At 33.6% G+C, this 21,758-nt stretch overlaps 1 protein-coding gene across 1 annotated transcript; it reads left to right on the plus strand.

Annotated features, from left to right (window-relative positions):
• Window positions 1–11,687: 11,687 nt before the first annotated feature.
• On the plus strand, window positions 11,688–12,128 carry LOC126702866 (probably inactive leucine-rich repeat receptor-like protein kinase At5g48380). The gene has a single exon (XM_050401730.1). It carries the CDS (start codon window positions 11,688–11,690, stop codon window positions 12,126–12,128), a length of 441 nt encoding a protein of 146 aa, XP_050257687.1.
• Window positions 12,129–21,758: the final 9,630 nt, after the last annotated feature.

Consider the following 21,758-nt stretch of genomic DNA (forward strand, 5'->3'; position numbering starts at 1 on the left):
ACCAATTTACATTGGTTGATGCTATGGTCAAGTAGCGGAATTCGGGAAGTTAGAAAAGAAATAGGTTCGGCGCAACCTCGTTGGAGCAAGAAGCTTGGAGGACTTAGGTGCACTGGGTAGATTAGGTTTGGAGGGTCTATTGCTGTCCATGTATCCCAACTACATTTTCTAGTGGATTACTTACCGCTTGGAGGGCGGCGGAGAGGTTTTACGCCGAGGGCTTCGGTTTCCTCTTTGATAACACATCGCATGTTGTCCTTGTGTTTGCATCTTCCTTCCCTTTTATCTTTGCCTTTTATTATCTGCTATGGGTTGTGATTTTAAATTGGCTTAGATTGTTTTCCAATTCTGTTTTATAGCTTTTGTTCATTTTCCGCACACTAGTTGTTTGACATAAAGCTTGAATTGGTTAATTTGTAAATTGGGGGTCTAAACGTTCAAGGGTGTTTTTACACTATTTGAACTTTCAGGATTTTTAATATTTTGAATTTTAAATTACTTTTTTTTTATCTTGAAATACATATGGCTTTGATTGTGAGTGTTTTAAATTCTAAAATTGAAAATGTGTATTTGGATAATTCAAGTATTCAAATTACTCTTTCAATCTTTATATTTCTTTTATTTTTTTTATTAAATCAATTGTTACAATAAATTACAAGACTTTTTGCTTTTTTTTTTTTAACCTTTTCAGAAAAAATATCTTTAACTAAATTAGAGGGTTATTTTAGATCCTTCACTATTGAAATTATTCTTCCTTTTTGTTTCTCTTAAAAACGAAATTATTCTTGTTTTCATATTTTTTTTGGGTCCGATAGTCCATTACTAGATTACATGCTCTACTGCTTTAGAGTCTAGGCTCTTTCTTTTTCAATTTTATGCCAAAGTTTTCTAATGGGCTACTTTTCTGGGTCCAAAGCCTTAAATGTAAAATTAGGTCTGATGGTCCATTAGTAGATTACTAGCTTACGTTCTTGACCGGCATGTCTGTTTGACTCAGCCGACCCAACTACTCTAATGATACTAGGTCCGATGGTCATTTTTTTTACCCTTCGTAATACTTAGACAACTACGTCTTCCAAACCAGTTTTCTTAAAATGATTTTTTGAATATTAGGCTTTGTTTTTATCTTTTGCTTTCTAACTAATTACATATAAAGCTTTCTAATTCTGTGTTTTCTTGATAAGCACTCACAAACAAATGGCTCATAGTATCAGAGTCTTCACAGCTCTTCTTCACATATTTGCTTGGTCGTTTCTGGACCTTCTTCAAATAAGCAATGGCATTGAGAATGGTATATACTGCTTGAGGCCCATTTAAGAGTCACTAAAACAGGGACAGAGCTTGGAGTTGGAGTTAGAGGGCGACTTTGTTGTTTGCTGTATGTAGCAGTTTTGGCTTTTAACTTTACTAATTTATCACTGAGGGATTTTGTTTAAAACTTTTTAAATGGTCAAGTTACTTGTTTTGAGCAAAATAAATTGATTGGACTAAATTTTTTTTAGCTTTATTATTGGTATTTTTTTTTTGTTGTGCTAATTTTTTTGGACTTGTATGTTTTGTTTTAGATTTAATCTATTAATTTTTATGAGCTTTAAAAGGTGGAAAATGCTAAGTCTACAAAATTTTTTCAAATTGCTAATATGGTAAGTGATTATTGATAAGTAAAAAGTGATATAAGTGTGCGAACCAATAAAAATTTACTACCTCAATAATTTGTAAAAATATTGTAAAAAAAATTGTGTGACTATAACATCACTCTTAAAAGAATTGACGGCATTGTTAAGGGGAGCAAAATGTAATTTTATTAAACAAAATTACTAAAATTACTAAAATTAATACCTATTAATATATTAATATTTTAAAAAAATTTAGGGGGGCCATTGGCCCCCTAATCAATATATAGTTCTGTCCCTGCACTAGAAGACCCTTACAACCACTTAAAAAATTCATGGAACTTCAGCCACACCATAGAAGGTTTCATCGATGTAATACTTCTTATATATTTTTAATAGACATTCAGTGTTAGAATCCTCTGTTTTCACTTGAAATGTTTTTTTTTTTTTTTTTTGGTTTAAAAAAATGATGATAACTCACATACAAAGTGTGGCTGACATGTGTTAGTGGATTTTTTTTTTAATATTTTGAATTTTAAATTATTGTCTTATTATAAAGCATTCTGCTTTTGAGTGTTTTAATATTAAATTCTCAAATTGAGAAATGTGTATTTCAATAATGCAAGTATTTCACTTAATCTTGGTGTTGATGCTCATTTTGGGAAGCCCAGTAAAAGGAAGCAACATGGGCAAAAAGGAGTTAGTAATTGGATAGAAAAACCATTAAGTCCAAGCGGTAGGAATAATGGATCATAAGGCCATAAAATAAACAAATGAGCCTTAAGGAAGCAAACGGGTCTAAAGGATCCCAAAAAGAGAGAAGTAGTTAACCCATGGGCTGTATGTGATGTAGAAAAGTGAGAATAGGCCACAGCAGACCTGAAGTAATGCAAGTAAAGAAAGTAAGGAGTTGATGGAAAGTCCATGAGCCCCAAGGATGAAGGATAAAGTAATTGGGCTAGGGAAGCCTAAAGGAGTTAGTAAAAGCCCATGAGAACGCAGAATTAGAAAGGGTCGAGGATGCCCAAGGAAAGTAAATGGGCCAAGGATGTCCAAGAGGAAATAAATGGGAGTTGATGTAATGGTAGTAGAGAAGTAGTTGACATCACATGCAAGTAAAGAAATTCATCAATAAATTATATTTTCTTCTTATATTCTTCATACTTGCAAAATTTCAAGAAGATAAAAAATTAATAGTTATGTCATTAATCAACTGTTTTAATTTTGAGTTTTTGTAGTCTAAAATTATAAATAAAAAATAATTTTATAGATCTAATTTTAAATTACATCCGATTGATATGAAATTTGACACGTATTTTAAGAATATAAAGAACATGCAATTTAACAGTTAGATTTTTTAAATATGTAGTCATGTTAATTTGTTTAGTGAGAGTTGTAGTCTTATGCTACAATTACATTTGTAACTAAACTTTTTCCTTAAATTTTGGTCATCTTAATAGTATATTAAGCCCTTACAAACAAAATGAAAACGTCTAGGAAAAATTTTATAGAACTAAAATTTTGAAAGAGATATAGCTTATAGCATCGATGATGAGAATATCATACAACAATTTCAAAATAAGAAAATTGTAGGACTTTACATGTGTGTGTGTGTGTGTGCTTCCAAATGGTTTCACCCCTTGCAGTTAAGAGGTTACATGATTGTCAATCATTTGACAAACAATTCATATGTGAGTTATTGGCTCTGGGCAGATTGAGGCACAATAACATAGTTCCCCTCTTGGGATTCTGTAGAGAGAGGAAAGAAAAGCTCCTAGTGTACCAATATATGTCGAATGGCAATCTTTATGAATGGTTGTATGCAAGGGAAGGAAACAATAGGATCTTGGAATGGTCTTTGAGGATTCAAATTGCAATTGGGGTAGCAAAAGGCCTGGCATGGCTTCACCACAAGTGGGATTTTCAAGTAGTACATCTTAACTTGAGTTCAAACTCTATTTTATTTTATAATAATTTTGTACCTAAGATATCAAATTTTGGAGGGGCAAAAATATCAAGTTCTGAAGGAATAATGTTCATTGATTCAAATGACACTCACTCAATTAATAGCTCTTTTGTAGACTTTGGGGTTTGGGATTTGGGTTTTGTTAAAAAGGATGTGTATGACTTTGGAATTCTACTTCTGGAGCTAATTATAGGAAAGGAACACATTCAAATCAACAATTATTGGAACAATTCAAATGGGAATTTGGTTGATTGGATTACTCATCTTTTCACTACTTCATCTAATCTCTACAATGTCATTGATATAGCTCTGATTGGTAGAGGATTTGATGGTGAAATCTTTGAATTCCTTAGAATTGTACAATACAATAAGTACTCTTGGGGAGAGATACGGCGACACAAATGACTCTGAGATCTTGAGGCAATCAGAAATAGCAACAGCAAGTACCTCAAATGAAATTGTTTGGGTAGAAATTAGGTAGTCCAATTGATGCATGACATACAAAGTTGTATCTTTTTCCCTAAGAAATATATGTAGACAAATTTGCTTTTGGGTTATGTTTGCTTGCTATTATTTGTTTGTCATTCACTTTTTTTTCTTCATTTTCCCAATGACTAAAACATATAGTTCAATGTTTATGTGAATGCACTGTCCATTCAAAAGAAACATTATCCATGCTTATCCATCTCAATTATTCTAGTCATATAAGGCACCACAAAAGATACCGCTGCCATTAGACTATTAGTAATTCTTGAACCCCGTACCTCCTAATGTTCTGTTGGTGGACAAATTGTATGGCTACTGTCGGCAAGAGTCTTTTATTTTATAACCAATATAGAACAGTCAACCAATGTGTCTAATACAGAGCTACCTCTCACTTGGTACATTTACATAGGGATGGCTATTTATACAGCTTTCTGTTAGGCTGTAACAATTGATAACATGATTTTTCAAAAAACCAACAAACTTGACACTTGTGGATGAAGTCATTATACCCCTACACTAGTTTCCTTTTTGTCAAGCAAATGGTTCTAATAATTCTAATAGGTTAATCACGCTATGCATTCTATCTAGTCAAGGAAGGTTTGTGTTTATTTAATCAAGAAGCAGGCTAGCACTGAATGTGTGCTTTTCTTGATTGACCAGTGACCACTTCTTTGGTTGATCCTAACTAAAATGATCAGTGGCCCAAATTTGTAGATATCCTATAAAATGGTCCTAGAAATTTTTGAAGAGATCCTCCCCACCCCCCCCCCCCCTCCTTTTTTAATATGCTAGAGTTTCTAAGAGCATCATTATTAGAACATTCACAATGGGATATGCTATCCTATTCTATTTTACGATCTCAAAAAACTACTTTATCAATTATACCATACCATTTTACAATATACCCAACATCCCAAAACTTTATTCTTTTACCATTATATTAAAATATTATTTTTTAATCTTGGTGAGGCTTCAAGGATGGAGAGAGAGAGATGAGAGGCCGTGTGAATGAGAGAGAAAAGCCTGATATTTAGGAATAAAATATTAATATAATCTTTTGGCATTGTGCTATAGTATCATCATAAATGTACGATGGTACTATAGCACAATGTCAAAAAATTTACAATTTTACAAGTTTAGCAGGCCAGCTGTTAAGTACTTTTAAGGCTTGATGCTAAATATTGCTAACATATGGCATTTACAATTCCCATTATGAATGCTCTTATTGTTTGAGAGGCTAGTGCTAAACGCTAATTGGGGAACTTGAACCAATTAGAACTTTGATAGGCAAGTCTTGCTGGACTTCTTTATCATGCACTTAATTTTCTTTTAATACTAGTACATTATAATACTAGGTGTCTGCGATTTTCGATCGGTCGTGTCTAATTCTCAATCGATCGAGAAAGACAGAACTTGACTTCTCTTTTCTGCAATTAGCTAGACTACAAATCTTGAAACACATTTATTTAAGCATTGCCTAAACACTTAGAATAGACATGTTTTGCTCTCGATTTGCCAACACAATTCAATCATGATTCTAAACATTTAATCTAAATCTTTAGATCCTAACATAAGCATTCAATAACTACTTTAACTTTTGGATCTAGAACTATTATGAATTTCACATTGATATAAAATACAAGTAGTCAAGAGACTTGACTGGATCTATTGATGCAATTCTCTTGAGATCCAGTGAATAATAATAATTCTCTATAGGATTGGTTTCTCTCTCTTCATACACTTAGTTCATTCAGATTTAGTCTATGATGGAAAAACTGAATACCTTAATGGGTAGAGAGAGGACCAATTTCCTAGTTTACTTTAATTTCCACTTCACCATCAAAGTTGGAGTTACATTAGGAAACCATTTCTCTAATTGATCTAGATAAGACCCTAATGGAAATGTCTTTATATCCCATTAAACCTCTAACTTATCACATGTGCCTTATCATACGGGCCACCAAATTAATTAATAAATTAATTTAGTCTTACATTATTTGTTTATGGGCATTTTTAGGTTTTATTTATGTTGACAATTCACGAAGTAAACATATGTCGTAAGTATCTTTAAAAGTTTATTTTTGGAGACAAAACTGCTACAAAGTTATCTAATTTAGAGTACAAATTTGGAAATTTTGATTCATGTTGGATTGATCGAAATTAAAATTTTGACTGATGAAGCACTTAAATTTGACCAATCAACAATTGCAGATTAAATCAATTTGCAAATTTTATAGCCCAGCTTATTGCCCAAGTGACTAGGTTTTGTGCCATTTATCTACACTATAAAAGAGACCCTATATGACAAAATAAACACTAAATATCCTAACACAATTGCTTCTCAAGCCAAATTAATGATGAACTGGTGATTGAACTTAAGCAAGCTGAATTGCTTTAAGTACATGTCATGGTAACTATGGATGATTTACTGAAGTTCTGGAACTAAGTATTGTTCAGGAGGGATGCAACTTGAAAATAGGAGAAAGCTTGTGTTAGATAGTAGTAAGAAACCATAACGGCAATTTGGTGAAAGCTTGGGTGCTTAACCTAGTGGTAGCTATATATGTAGATGTCACAGATGCAATGGCGGCTCCAGGAATTTTGTTTAGGGGGGTCATTAAAAAACTTATATAAAAAAAAATTAATAAAAAGAGAACTTGAATATATCGAGTTATTGACCCCCCAAAAAAAAAGAAAAGAAATTTTACAATTTCCTTCTACAAGTTTTCAAACTTTGAATTGTTATATGATAGTTCATTATGAGTATTAATTGTCATTGTGGGTAGCTATGACCATTTTATTTTGTTAAGTTTGTCTAACATTTTTATTTTTATGCAGTTGTTATTATTTATTTGTCTTTGTTTTTATAAAAATATTTTAAACTAAATAGATAAACTCAACTCATTGGTTTTGTATTAATTATTGACGCACACAACCACATTCATTCATACATAAATAATACACTACGTGTCTACTTAACCAATAAAATACTTGAACAATCACTAACTTTACAATTTTTTTTCTTGAATTTTTCTGACTTTATAACAAAAAATTATTATAACATGATAACAATACACACACATGCAACAAACCTTCTCTATTTCCTAATTACTAAATCATATAAAGTTATATTATATTTAGGGTCATGTTACCGATACCCTTAGGGCAATTGTTACATTTTCCATGAAAGTAGTGACAAAACATTTCTTTTATATTTATACTATACACACAAACTTCCACACACATTATTATTTACACAAATAACACTATAATAAAAAATAAGGTACACAATCAATATTAGATACACTCATACACATAATATAAAGAATAATGCTAAAGATACAAACTATTTTACAAAATTTTTTACAAACTGCTGATGTAATGAGTGATTATTGGTAAATGAAAAAGTGGATATTAATGATAGGCCTAAATAAAAACCAATAAGAAGTTGGCCACATCAATATTTTGTAAAAATTGTTAAATAGTTTGTGGTTGTAACATTACTCTAATATAAATTTATGACAAAGTGACACTTACAATCTACAAACACTTATTCTTACTCTTAGAGTTGGAAATATTTGTAATAAGGGTGTATAAAATTTAAGTCAGGGTGTGCAAAAATAATATTTTTAAGAAAAAATCTAAGTATTAAACTAACAAAAAAAATATATTATATATATAAAAAAAATAAAAAAATTGAAGTCAGGGGGTTCATTTGAATCCCTTGAACAAAGTATAGCGCCGCCCTTGCACGGATGTTTGAGTCTTGCAAAGAGCTGTGGAGTTAGCTAGGAAGTGATGTATTGAACCATAGGGGAGAGGCATTCTCTAAGTCAATTTTGGATGCAACTATTAAGTAGAGAAGCCAATTTTTTGGGAGGTTGCTCCTATAGTTGAGGATATGAAAAATCTATTAACTCCTTTGATTGAGTTACAGTGAATTATCTTGGGTTCCTAGGGCTAGTAATGAAAGTTATGAAATTGCTCACCTGATTGCTAAATGGGCCTTTGGATAGGGTGTGAATGAGTTGATCCTGCTATTTTCTCTACTATTAAATTTTTGTGGCCTAAATGAAGGATTTAGGGCTCATTTGGTAGCATAATTTGAAGATTGTTTTGTGTGATTTAAATTCTCAAATACATGAGCCCCATTTGTAAGTTGTGTTTGTTTAAAAAAATCTCATAAGGATGTTTAGATAACAATTCTCATTTTAGGTGATTTAAAGCTAGCAAGTATTTGGAGAATCCTTCAATGGATGTTATTGGTACTAAAGTAGTAGTTTTAATTGGTATTGTTATAATTATTAATTCCTTTAAAGTGAGTTATATTGGGTTCATAGAGCTAGTAATGAAAGTCATAAAACTGCCCACCTGATTGCCAAATGGGTCAAAATGGGCCTTTAGGTAGTGTGAATGAGTTGGTCTGGCTATGGTCTTTATTGTGAGATTTTGCTTTGGGCCAATAGGAAGGATTTAGCTTCTTGATTACTTACTTTTGCTTCTCCTTTCAATCTCAAAAAAAAAAAAAAGAAAAAAAAAAAAACTTTTGCTGCTCCTTTTGTTAATCTATGTTGCTGTATGTTTCGGTAGCAGACAAAAAAAGAAATGCTCTTAAGTCTTTTTTTCTTTTCTTTTTTTAATCTTTTAGAATATTCTCTTGCTTTGAGCTCAATCTCCCTACCCGACCCTTTATTTTTATTTCTATTTTCTTAAATTCAGATTCCATTTGGTATGAGCATCGTAACCATATAAAATGATTTTACCAAACCTAATTTAAGTGTGGAGTACATTAGACAATTGCATTAACGGAGAGTTTCTTTTTCTTTCTTTTTTTTTTTTTTTTTTTTTTTTTTTTTTTTTTTTTTGGAATCTACATGGAGAGTCAATTTGGATGAATATATTTTATATATTGTTGTTTGGATTTATACTATATTTTTTGCTAAGGGCCTTTGTAAATTGTTATTTTCTGGGGTTTTCATAAGAGACATTGAAGACTCAAATCCCCTCCTATTCATTGTAACTATTGAATTATTAAAACAATTTAAAATTTTTTTAGCAAAAGGTAAGAGAAAAAAAAAATTATGTTTTTTATGAGTTAGATTTTTCGTTGCCTTTTTTTTTTCCCCAAACTTATTTCTAAGGTTACTTTTGACTTTTTCTTTTTCTTTTTTTGAGAAGAGCATTCCTAGTCGAAGTTCAGAGTTATGTATAAACTTTAAAAATTGTAATTTATACTCCCTATTTTCAAATTAAATAACTATGACAAAAGTGAGTAGTTAGCACTTAGCATAACATAACTTATCTCAAACTCACATGCTTAAATTTTTGGGCCAAGTGATGTCTCTATATATTTTGTTTACTCAATTTGAGCCTCTCCAAGCAATTTTCTCTCCAACAAAGTTAATTATAAGTAGCCAACTTTTCACCTCTCTTCGAATTATACAAGTCTAAATGTACATCAGATTTCTCACTAACAAAGAATGGCAAGTCTCGTAATAATTTTATCAATTAATGTTTAGGATTCATCTTAGTAAAGACTTTTTGAAACTCTAGTAGAAAAGCACTAGTTTGTGTAGTTTACAATCTTCAATTATTAGACAAGCTTCTAGAAGTTTAATTTCCATAATTACGGTATGTTTTTTTTTTTTTTTATAATGAGCATAATTACGGTATGGTTGATTATGAATGATAGAGAAAAAGTAATAAATTTATGTGAAAATATAAACAACTACTCACAATCTATCACCTTAGAATTGTAATAAAAGCACCCGTGACGTAGGTTGTTCTCCTTTAACAACTCGATTGAATTTCTATGGACACGGCTTGTGTATGTGTCCCGTGCATTACAGTAATGCATTGTAGACAAGCTTAACCCAGTTCTTACTTCTTACTACTAGCGTACTGTAGGGGGCATGACTTAGAAAATAGATCTAAAACTATTAAAAAAACGGGGTGAAAGACCATTTTTCTTCTCGTTTTAGAAGTGGAGTGGTGGCTTTTTATCTTCTTCTATACCTTTGAGTGCAGATTGACTTGACTTTGATCCTTGTTATCCAACTCAGTGGTTTTTCTTTAGACTCTTAGGTGCTTCTAGAATCAAAAGATTTTACACTTTCATTCTTCATGCTACTAAAATCACGAACGCAAAAAAAAATGGCTCTTAATGCGGGAGCTCTGGTTTTGCTCTGCTTTATTGTCTGGTCATTGCTAGGTACATTTAGTGAGACTTTTGCTCGGAGCTACGTGAATAATAGTGGACTTTGTGGAGGGCCATTGGAGGAAGACTGTAAAAAGCATAGATGGGTGTTTCAAATTTCTTTCAAAAGTGGATTTGAAGTTGGGTTTGTGGCGTTTGCTACTTTATATACAGCTTTTTTTATTTACTATTTTGACCTTTGGGTTGGGCTAATGGAGAGAGGGAAGATCATCAAAAGAATAGAACCTGATCATGTGAGTCAATTTCCAAATGTAGAACCCCGAGATGAACGAAGCAAAGAGGTACTCTCTCTGTTTGCTAGCCATATTTTGAAGTTTAAACTTAAAAGCAGCTATCAATTCAAAAATATCAGATGTAACTCCAAACTTTTTTTTTATTTAATTTTTTTTATATATTACTCAAATATAAATTACACCCTCCATATTAGGATTTTTCAATTTTGGTATCTGAAGTTTTGATTTTCTTAATTTTGCATCTAAAGTGTCTGTATGTTTTTAGACCCCTTAAACACAACTAGATTAACCTAATTATTTAGCCAAGTGATTAACTTAGGTAAATTATGCAAATCTAGGTTAACACATATAAATCATATCATTGACAAGTGCGAAAAATAAAGAACACAACGATATAATAACCCCGGAAAACCAAACTGGTAAAAAACTAGGAAGGATTTAATCTAGCTATCCTCAAGGTAAAACAAATCCACTATGAAAAAATTGAAGTTTACACTATAGCGACTTAGACCACTAACATCCTATTGCTACCTCGAGTAGGAAACTTACTACCATGACCACGTGACAACTCCGAGTCCACGGACTATTTCTTTCTTGGATTCACAAGTACAAGCACTCCCGCTTGTGTATCTTTAAGCTCTTGAATCAGCAACTGAATTGATCACCAAGCTCTCGACATCAATCTTGAGTTTGGAAACCCTAAGTGTGTATGAAGGCAAACACCTCTAGATCTCACAAGAGATTCACACACACAGCATAAAGAGCAACCTCAAAACATGGCTAGAGATTTTCCTTTTATACTTAAGGCAAAACATAAAACTCTACATGTCAAACGGGCTTGGGTTGAGTTGGAAAATTCTGCAAAAAACAATCAGTACGAGCTTCAATTGATCAAGTCTAATTCCCGATTGATCGAGCCAGACAGATTTACACAGTAAATCCTGCAGTACACTGGATTCCAACTTTACACATAAACATACTTTGAGCAAGTCTAAAACAAGACTAAACGTTTTGAACATGATTTGCCAACATTACAAATTGAAGTTCTAATACATTTAAACCTAAAGTCTTAGAACCCAACAGTTTCCATTCTCTTGGGGCAACATTAGCTCGAAAGGTATCTTACTTCATCAAAATTTGAGCCCAAGATATCGACATTTGGACAAGAGGCAATGTTCATGTACCAAAATGACATTGATTTGAACAAGAGCTGCTCTATAAATAGTGAATTTGGGGAGGTCAAACTTGTTAAGAAGGATGTATATAGTTTGGGAATTGTGCTTCTAGAGCTAATTACAGGCAAGGAGCCAAGTCAGATAACTAATTTTCTTAACTTTCAGGAATCAAAATTTGATCTGTATGATGTCATTGATAAATCTTTGTTGGGGAAAGGATATGATGGTGAAATATTTCAGTTCCTTAGGATTGCTTGTAGCTGTGTTCAGCCTTGTACCGATCAAAGGCCAACAATGCTTGAAGTGTGCAAGAAATTGAGGGCTATCAGGGAGAGAAATTGCCTCACTGTTAAAGATGATTTTAAGTTAGTAAGGCAACCTGAAATTGCTGCATCTATCATTGAAGACGATGTAATCGTTACGGTTCACACAGACTGACCATGAATCATGTGTATATCATGAATATGTTGTAAATGAAATACTAATATCATATATATACTCTTGCAGTTCTTCACAATCTCTTTGTATTTCAGTTTTTTTTTTTTTTAATATAAATTTTTTACATTTTTGAAGACATTGCGAAGACTAAATGGTCAGTTTTTGCCGTTTTGATAAAAGGCGGACACAAAGAGAGAACAAAATAAGTGAAATGGAAGCTCTAGAAACATAACAAGGATCAAAATGCTCAGACTTCTTTGCTATTGATTTTTTTTATGGATGAACTGTATAACCATCATCAATGTGGCAATGTGAATCCAACGTCTCACACTCTTCTATTGTGCACAAATTGGTCTTTACTCTTTAATACGTAACTCAATACTCATTTTGAGTACTAGATGATTTCGAAAAAACCCTGTTCCTAATGCCATTAAGGTTTAAAAACTTATTTACTAGAAAAATTATGAAGCAGAGTGACATGGATAGAAATATTGTTTCCTTTTTCTTTTTTTTCTTTTTCTTTTTTTAAATATAAAAGTTAAAGTTATAATTAAAGTAGGTATAACTTGAAACCTAGGATGCACGGATACAGAGTTTTTGGCCAAGTACCCTTCCTTGGCAAGTGACCAACACTAGTACCACACCGAGACATCTCGTGTATTTAGATAAATCTCAAACAAGATAGATCTCCTTCCACCTACACATCTCCACCATCTATTGAGCACAGTCCGTCTCTAAACCTTCTCTTTTCCAAGCTCTAGTTCTCACTCTCTTTCGTTGCTACTAGCCTAGATCATTGATCCAGAGGCGGCTCCAGATTGAAGCCTTGACCTGGAAAAATAATTATTTTATATATAATTTTTTTTTATCATTAAAAAAAAATATTGTGACTACTCTAAAATTTTTTGGCCTAATATTATTAAACGCTGGACAAAATTTGGTAACAAACTTGGGCTACAACTCCAATTTTTATTTTTCTTTTTTATTGGATGTAAATTTTGACAAATCTACCATTGGATTACATTTTCTTCTTATATACTCCATTTTTGCAAATTTTCAATAAGATCAAAAATCAATAGCTATTTCATCAATCAAATATTTAAATTTAAGTTTTTGTAGTCTAAAATGTGCATACAAAATAAGTTTTTGGATCAAGTATTAAATAACATCTGATTGACATGAAATTTGACATGTTTCTTAAAAATATAAAGAACTTGCAATGCAATTATTAAATTTTCAAAATATATAGTTATGTTAATTTGTTTATTAAGTTTGTAACCAAATTTTGTCCTTAAACTTTACTACCCTCAAAAATATATTAGGCTCTTCCAAACAAAAAGGAAAATCCAAGAAAAATTTTATTGAACTAAAATTTTGGAAGAGATATAGCTTGCAACATGGATAATGAGATTATTATGCAATGATTTCAAAATAATAAAACTTGTAAAAGAAAATATTAAGACTTTACGTATTTGTGCGCGCATGTGTGTGTGCGTGTGTGTGTGTGTTTTTTTTTTTTTTTTTTTTTTTTTTTTTTTTGTCAATAGGTGAAGTTATCTTTTTATAACATTTTGTATAATTTAAGTTTTATAATGATCACCCTGAAAAAAATTTCGTGGGTTCCAGTTAGTTCAATTGGTAAAACCTTTGATAGCTGAATAAAAGATCTGGGGTTCAATCTCTACCTACACCAAAAACCGATTAGTGTCTTGGGCTGATGATAAAGAACAATCATCAAGAGCGAACATCATAGGTTGAAACTCTCTCAAAAAAAAAAAAAAAAAATCCTAGAGCAATCATTACATCAATCGATGGTCCATCGCTACCCATTCAAACCAACGACTAATAATCCTTCACAACTCATCAAGACAAGCAACTAGTAATTAGTTTACGTGGATAATACCATGTAGTGAGTTCCAGTAAGCTCAACTAATAAAATCTCTGATGGTTGAATAAGAGATATAGGTTTCAATCCCCACTTACATAAAAAACTATTTGGTGTCTTGGTTGGAAGATAAATAGTTATTAGCAAAAGTGGACGCCATAAACTGTATATTTTGGGCAAAAATGTGGCTAATATTTGCCACATTAGGAGAAAGTGTACAATCATTTTGCCTACCATATACACTTTAAATGGTACTATGCATGTGAACTCATAATATTTCTTTTGTTTTGTTTTTTTATAACTAGGTAGTGACTAGGTTTTCCCCTTGCTAATTTATGTATTTGTATTTATTTATTTATTTGATATAATTGGTAGTGACTAGGTTTTCTCCTATTTATTAATTGATTTCTTCCTCCCCTTTTTTTATATGCTAGAGTTTCTGAGAGTATCGTTATTATTGTTTGTAAGGCCGGTGCTAAACTCTAATTAGGGAACTTGAACCAATTGCCAATTAGAACTTTGATAGGCAAGTCTTGCCGGACTTCTTTATCATGCACGTAATTTTCTCTTAGTATTCTATTAGCATGCAGATTATGGTAATATTTCGTTTACTAGTATAATATAAGACTTTGTCTGACATCTTCTTTCGTCAAAAGAATCATTGTTCTAGTCAAATATATGTGGCATGTGCGTTCTGCAGTCTTCACAATGTTGACATGAAACATTACAAAAAAAGAATGGATTGAGATCAGGGGTATTTCACCTAATGCAATAGCAATGGATAGTTGAGATTCAAAGTAAAAGTAAAAAAAAAAAAAAAAAAAATTCAATCTCAACCATTCAACACAAAAAAAAAGTTGAAAAAGAGTAAAAAAAAAGTTAAAAAGTAAGAATAGTAAAAATTTATGTGAGTGGAAGTGAGGTAATTGCACTCGTGCAATACCTCCAGATCCAAATCCCAAAAAGAATTTAGTGTTTTCAAATTTAATCACACCCAATGAGTTGATAATGAATCCTAGACTCAATCAATCCATATTTATTATTCAGAATAGGCCAAATTTTCCTTCCTCTTTGTCTTCAAAGAAATATTTATTTCAAAAACAAATTTTGGAGCTTCATAAGTGTAGATGATCTTCAATATGTAAATTACTTTAATTTTTTTTTCTTCTAATACATATTGACCTCACATGAGTGATGGAGAATTTTTATTTATTTTTTAATAAAGAAGAGTAACCTTACTTTCATATGAGTCCACCATTGAACTTTTGTTGTGTTCTTAGTATGACTCTTTTATTATGCACTAATCACAATTTCATACATTACTTAGGTACAAGTCGTGTGATAGGTGGAATTTATTTTTGCAAAGTTGTGATAGTTTTAAATTCAAATGATTGAATAAATTGTGTTGACAATCTCAATTATATATATATATATATATATATATTGGACGACCAGTTATATATGAGATTAAGATTATTTTTAACTATGAGTTTCAACTAGTGGATTATAACAAAAATCATTCTTCCTTGACTTTTTTTTCATAGGTACATTACTGGATTATATTTGTTCCAGGCCTTTTTTAGTGAGTCGAAAGCCTTGAATTACTCTTTCTGAATTCAGCCCACTCTTTCTTCATTTAGCCCGACACAAAAACAAAGCCCAAGAGCTTTGAATTTTTCAAACGGTTTGGATGGGTGTAATTGTGTTGCATTGCATGTGATTTCGTAGATTCCTTCAGTGACCAGTACTCCATCATCCACATTCCACAATTTTCAAAAACAACTTCACCGAACATTATCATCTCATACCTTGTTTGTTCCCACTATCCATCAAATCTGATAGGTCAAAAATGAATTGACTCATTGTGATGAATGAATTAATTAATTAGCCCAGTTTATTAATTAATCAAATTAACATGCAAATACGTGGTAGCACAAACAAATCACCAATAAACTAATTATGCAGTGGAAAATAAATGATGTGGTGATTTGTTTACGAATGGGGAAAACCTAATGGCAAAAACCCCACCGGGTGATTTTCAGGTCACCACTCTCGAAACTCTATTATTATCACAACAAACAGTTACAAGTAAAGGAATCCCAAGTACCTTACCAACCTACAGTTAAACCCTTACCCCAATACCCAATTGGACTTGTTCTGTAGTGACAGTTTCCCCCTTTTGATGCACGGCTCCTAAGTACATGACTAACCAATTGCGCGGATCCCAGTATGCGACTTTAATCACCAACTAAGAAGGTTGTTGGCTGCAAAGTTCTTCAGTTCATCTACACGATGAAGATCAAGAAGATGTTTGGTTACAAAACCCTACGGTGCACATACACAGCAACTTCTTCAAGAGAAAGAGATGAACTAAGGGCAAGAACTTCGTCTCCGGTCACAATTTGCTTGAACAGAGTTTGCTCAATGCTTGTGCAACTTGTGAACTACTTGACGGCCCTTAAAATAATCCTTTTATATGTTTAGGATTAGGAGAAAAGAAGACCTAAACACATAATCATGGATTCCAAGAAATTAGATCAGAATTCTGAATTTCTTAAATCTCGATAGATAAGCTATCAAGTAGGTGTCAAGCCACGAGCTGAATAGCTTTCTTAAGCCTCAATAGATGCAACTGTTGAGCTAGTTTTCAAGACTTAATGAATTTGCACTTCTTAGCTTGTTTCTTGGATAGACTTGATAACTTCAACACTTGATCTTGAAACCTTGTTTCTTGAAGTATTTGAAATCCTAGAACTATCCAATTACAAGTAAAGTGCGTTTTGTCAAAGGATTAGCCAATTACATAAAATCGTGACATATGTTCTTAACATGTGAACCATATATATCCTAACAATCTTCCCCTTTGGCAATCCGTGACAAAACCACAACAAACAAATGAACATATGAGAAAAGTCATAAATCACTCAATTCATATTCACTTGCTGAATACAATAAAATCTATCCTAACACAAACTCTTGAAAAACTTTGCAAGAAGAGAGAAGAAGAGAGTTTATGGCAAGTAGACTTTGACAACCTGTAATTCTGAAACACTTTAAACAAAACTCATCAAGGCATCTTTGTGTGAAACAGAAATAATAGATTGCATACAAGTAATAAGAAGCATGAGTATAAAGGGAGAAAATAAACAACACATGAAAGGGTAGGTGAAACAAAAACATACATCAACATAAAAAAAGAGATAAGTACAATGTATGTCTATAAATGGTCACAAGACCTCATGAACAAGAACAATGTATCCATAAAGGAAAAAAAGGAAAAGATACATAATATCCTCACTACATCCCTCAACACTCAACAACACTCCCCCTAACCAAAAGACCTATATTAACTCTCCCCTTAAGAATGACTACTCTCATATCCAAAACTACTTCCCCTTTTTGTCACAAATGACAAAGGGTAAGAGTGTCAAGTAGACATCTTATCGGTAGAGCTAGCATCTCCATCATCATCATCTGAAGCACCATCGTCATCACCATCATCATCATCCTCATCCTTAGAAGCCACAGGAGGAGGTGGTGGAGGAGAAGCCTCAAAAGCAAAACCGCCTATGGTTGCCTGCCGCCATGCTATACGATCGACACAAACATTCACCTGATACAACTCCATAGAGAGTGTATTGAGGTGAGCATCCATGCACTGCAACTGCGCCATGATGTCTCCAAAAGTCACATCGCTCGAAGAAGAAGAGGGAACAGATGTGGTTCGAGCAGAATGAGATGGAGTTGAACGGGAGGGAGGTGCAAAATCCTGCTGTCGTAAAGGCCAAACAGTAAGTGAACTGGCGCTCACCCCACTCCGAAGGATGCTCACAAAAAGCAGACATGAGTTCATCCTTGGACACAGTCCTCAGACGCTCACATGAAGGATAGTCGAGAAACTCTATCCTAGGAACCCTAAGCACATCTGCAACAAGCTGCGGTGTGACAGGAATAGAAACACTTCTGACACGAGTAACGAAATGAGGTACGAAACGGTCAATCCCATGCATGTTGGAGTAGAACTCTTGAATCAGCACGAGAGGACAAGTGACGGGCTCGTCACAAAGAGACTCCCATTCCCGACTGTGAATGACACTGGGAAGGTCAGTGTCAGCAAAATGACCTAAAATGACTCGATGCTCCGAATGAATGCCTCGTCGGGAAAAGTTCTCCAAAAATGTCTTGTGAGCATTATCATGGAACCGAAGAGAGAGAGAGGTGCATGATCAGAAGATGAAGAAGCACCGGAACGAAGAGGGTTCCGAGCCAAAGTAGATTTACGCTTAGGTGCCATAGACACGACTAATGTAAACAAAATGAGAGGGAGAGAGAGGAAAAGACAATTAGAAAAGTTCCAAAACAGTTCACAATAAGAAGAATATGTGAAAAGAAGTACATATGCATGGAGAATGTATGAACATGTGACGTGCAAAGTAAATACATCATGGGCTCAGCCCAATCCAATCCTATCAGCACACAAAGAGATTGCACACATCTAAATGCATGATAATACTGTTATAATGTAAATGTAATGCAATGCATGAAGTTTTTAAGATCAAATCTTCAAAAACTAACCCAAAATTTCAACAATATCTCATCAATTTTGAAAAACCCCAAATTTAAAAAAATCCCAAAACTTAGGTTTCAAAAACATGAATGCATGAAATGCAAGAGAATAGAAGCTTACCACGTGAAGAAAATCTTGAAGAAACCTTGTAGAACAAATTTGAGGGAAAGAAGAGTGTTTGGGAGAGAAAACAAAGATCAATCTAGAGAGATATCGAGAAAATGACAGGCGGATCACACGAGGAGCTTAAATAGAACCTTCAGTAAATCTCGATAAATGAGGTGTCGAGGTGGTGTTGAGGAATCTGTCAAGTAGGTGTCGAGAAAAACAACATCGACAGATCATGTGTTGAGAAGTTGTCGAGGAAAAGAAACACCAGAAGCAAAAGATGAAGCTCAATTGATCCACCAGGTGTCGAGAAGCTATCGAGGGGACAAAAACTTTCTTGATCAATCCACAAGGTGTCGAGGTGCTGGCGAGATTGCGATAAGAAAAAGCTTAGGAAGCTCGACAGATAGCTAGCTATCGAGGAGGTGTCGAGCCAGTTTTTCAAAACAGTTTTTCGAGAAGAGAAAAACATAGATATGAATGCAATCAAGCATGCAACTCAACCAATGATCCAAACAGCATATTATGCTTTCAAAAACATCTCTCAACAAAGATTTGTAAGCACATGGATCTCAAAAACACACACACACACACACTAAACAAGTCTAACCAATTTTATATTCCAAAAACAAGTCAAAACAGTTTAGTGAGCATACATTAACACATGTAAAACCTTGTGATGGCCAAATCACATTACAACTGCACATGTATCAAGAGTAGCAAAAAATATTGCGTGTTGTGTGTGAAAAATATCGCAAGATTGCGTAAGTGTATACATGTTATGATAATTTGAGATATGAGAAAATCACTTTAACTCACACACAATCATAACTACTTGAGGGACTATCACCTTTGAGGTACATCCTATAACTCCCACATCTCCTAGAATACATGTTTGCAATAATTTTTAAAGCATTTTTTTTTTATCTTTTTGCTTTTGATTTTTCTTTGCATATATTTTTTTTCTTTTAAGCATATCATGCATGGGCATACAAGAGAGAGAAAAGAAATACCCAATGATATTTGACATTCCAATTTTGCTATGCCTAATCACACAAATGTCATTGACACTGCACTTTTGTTATGTCGAAGTATATAGGTGTCATATTATGATTGGCAGGCAACAGTGGTGAGATGGTTATTTATGCATTTCTTTTAGGATTTTCTAGTCATTCCCGTTAAAAAGAGTGATATGAGTGTTAAGTACAAGAGATAACTTAATCTTATTCATCACAAACAAGAGCCATAAAACTCACTTGCTTAGTTGTGCATAGAGATGCTCATCTAAGCTACAAGAGATACAAAGTTTAGAAAACTTTATTTTAATGGCCATCCAAGGTACACAAGTACCAATGTACACAAAACACACACTGTTTTTGTATTTTTCTGATTTTTCATTTTTTTTTATTTGAAAAACCAAACAAAGCAAAATTGAAAAATAACCAAACAAAAAAAAATATGTTAAACAACCAAAGCATAAAAACTAGATTGACTCAAAACTTGAAAACAAAACACATAAGTAATGCACACACAAAAACAAGAAAAGAGAGATAAAAGTGACAGAATCACTTGGAGCCCTTTTTCCTTCCACACCCTGGAAGAACCTTTCCTTTGATTAAACCCTTGAACTGGTGGTGAGGGGGAAGAATTAAAATCGTTCAAGTTCGAAAGGAACATAAGGGCATTGAGAAGATCTCCAAGGAGAGCAAGAGAGGATTGAAACTGATTCTGGTTCTCAGATGCTATCATGCCATTGCTCCGTTGAGTGGGTAGCCATTTATAGCAATTTGGTCGAGTATGACCGACAGCTCCACAATGATGATAGAGATGCTGCTTCTTCTGTCTAGGCTTTTGAGAGTTAGCCTTTTTAACCCTAGGGTTCTTAGCTTCATTCTAATCTTGCTTAGGGGGTGCTCCTAAGATAGATTTACCTTTGTCTATGTTCTCACTAGCTAATTCAGTTTTAATCTCATTGTTCTCAATTTTAACATTATTAGCAGAAGGAACAAAAATAGTAGTACTAGAAGAAGCAATATTAGAGGAAGAGAGACCATACCCTAAACCTGTTCGGTTAGAAGCAGATTTTTGAAGGCTGAGCATCTCATCAAGCTTTGCACTTGAAGTCCTCTCCAATTGAGCTTTGACTTGAAATAGGTCCGCTTCAAGCTTCTTGGTCTTCTCAGCCAGGAAAGTGTTCTCGAACCTCAATGCGCCAATAGTCTGATTAGCCTCATGGTCAAGTTCCACATCATTAAGCTTTTTGGTGGTTAGCCTATATAGTTTCTCATGCTTCTCAGAAAGCTTGTATAGTTTCTCATAGGTTGTATGGATGTCATCTTGATCATCCATCTTCTCAAACTTGGATTCCACCAATTCCTCTTCTTCAACCATATCTTCAACAATTCCTTCAGTAGGATTAATAGTGGCTGTGAAGGCATTCAAGATTCCGTCATCCTCATTGTCGGAATCATTCTCAGGCTCGGTGTCGCTCAAGGTAGCAACAAGTGCCTTGCTCTTCTCAATGCTCTTGAGGTATGTAGGACACTCATGTTTCATGTGACCAAAGCCTTGAAACCTAAAGCACTTAGGTCCTGCGGGAACAGTGTACTGACCACCTTCCTTAGCATCCTTCTTCCCTTTGTCTTTAAACTGAGAAGAACTGGATTGCTTACGGTCCTTGTCGAAGCCCTTTCCATTTGCGTTCTTCATAAACTTCTTGAACTGCCTGGTGATGTAGGACTTCATCTTGGAATCTTCATCATCTGAAGACTCATCTGTCTCACTGCTCTTGGTCTTCAGTGCCATGCTCTTGCCTTTACTCGTCTTGGCAATCCTTGTCAATCCTAACTCATAGGTCTGCAAGTTTCCAACCAGCTCAGTCAAAGGAATCTTGTCAATATCTTTTGATTCCTCTATCGTCGTGATCTTGGCATGGAATCTTTCAGGTAGAGATCTGAGCACATTCCTTACAATCTTGGGTTCAGGAATGGTTTCCCCAAGATTGAAGGCATAGTTCACTATGTCCTTAAGCTTGGCATAGAACTTGTCAAATGACTCATCCTCCTCTATC

This window comes from Quercus robur, chromosome 10 (assembly GCF_932294415.1).
Source record: "Quercus robur chromosome 10, dhQueRobu3.1, whole genome shotgun sequence".
NCBI classification, from domain to species: Eukaryota; Viridiplantae; Streptophyta; class Magnoliopsida; order Fagales; family Fagaceae; genus Quercus; species Quercus robur.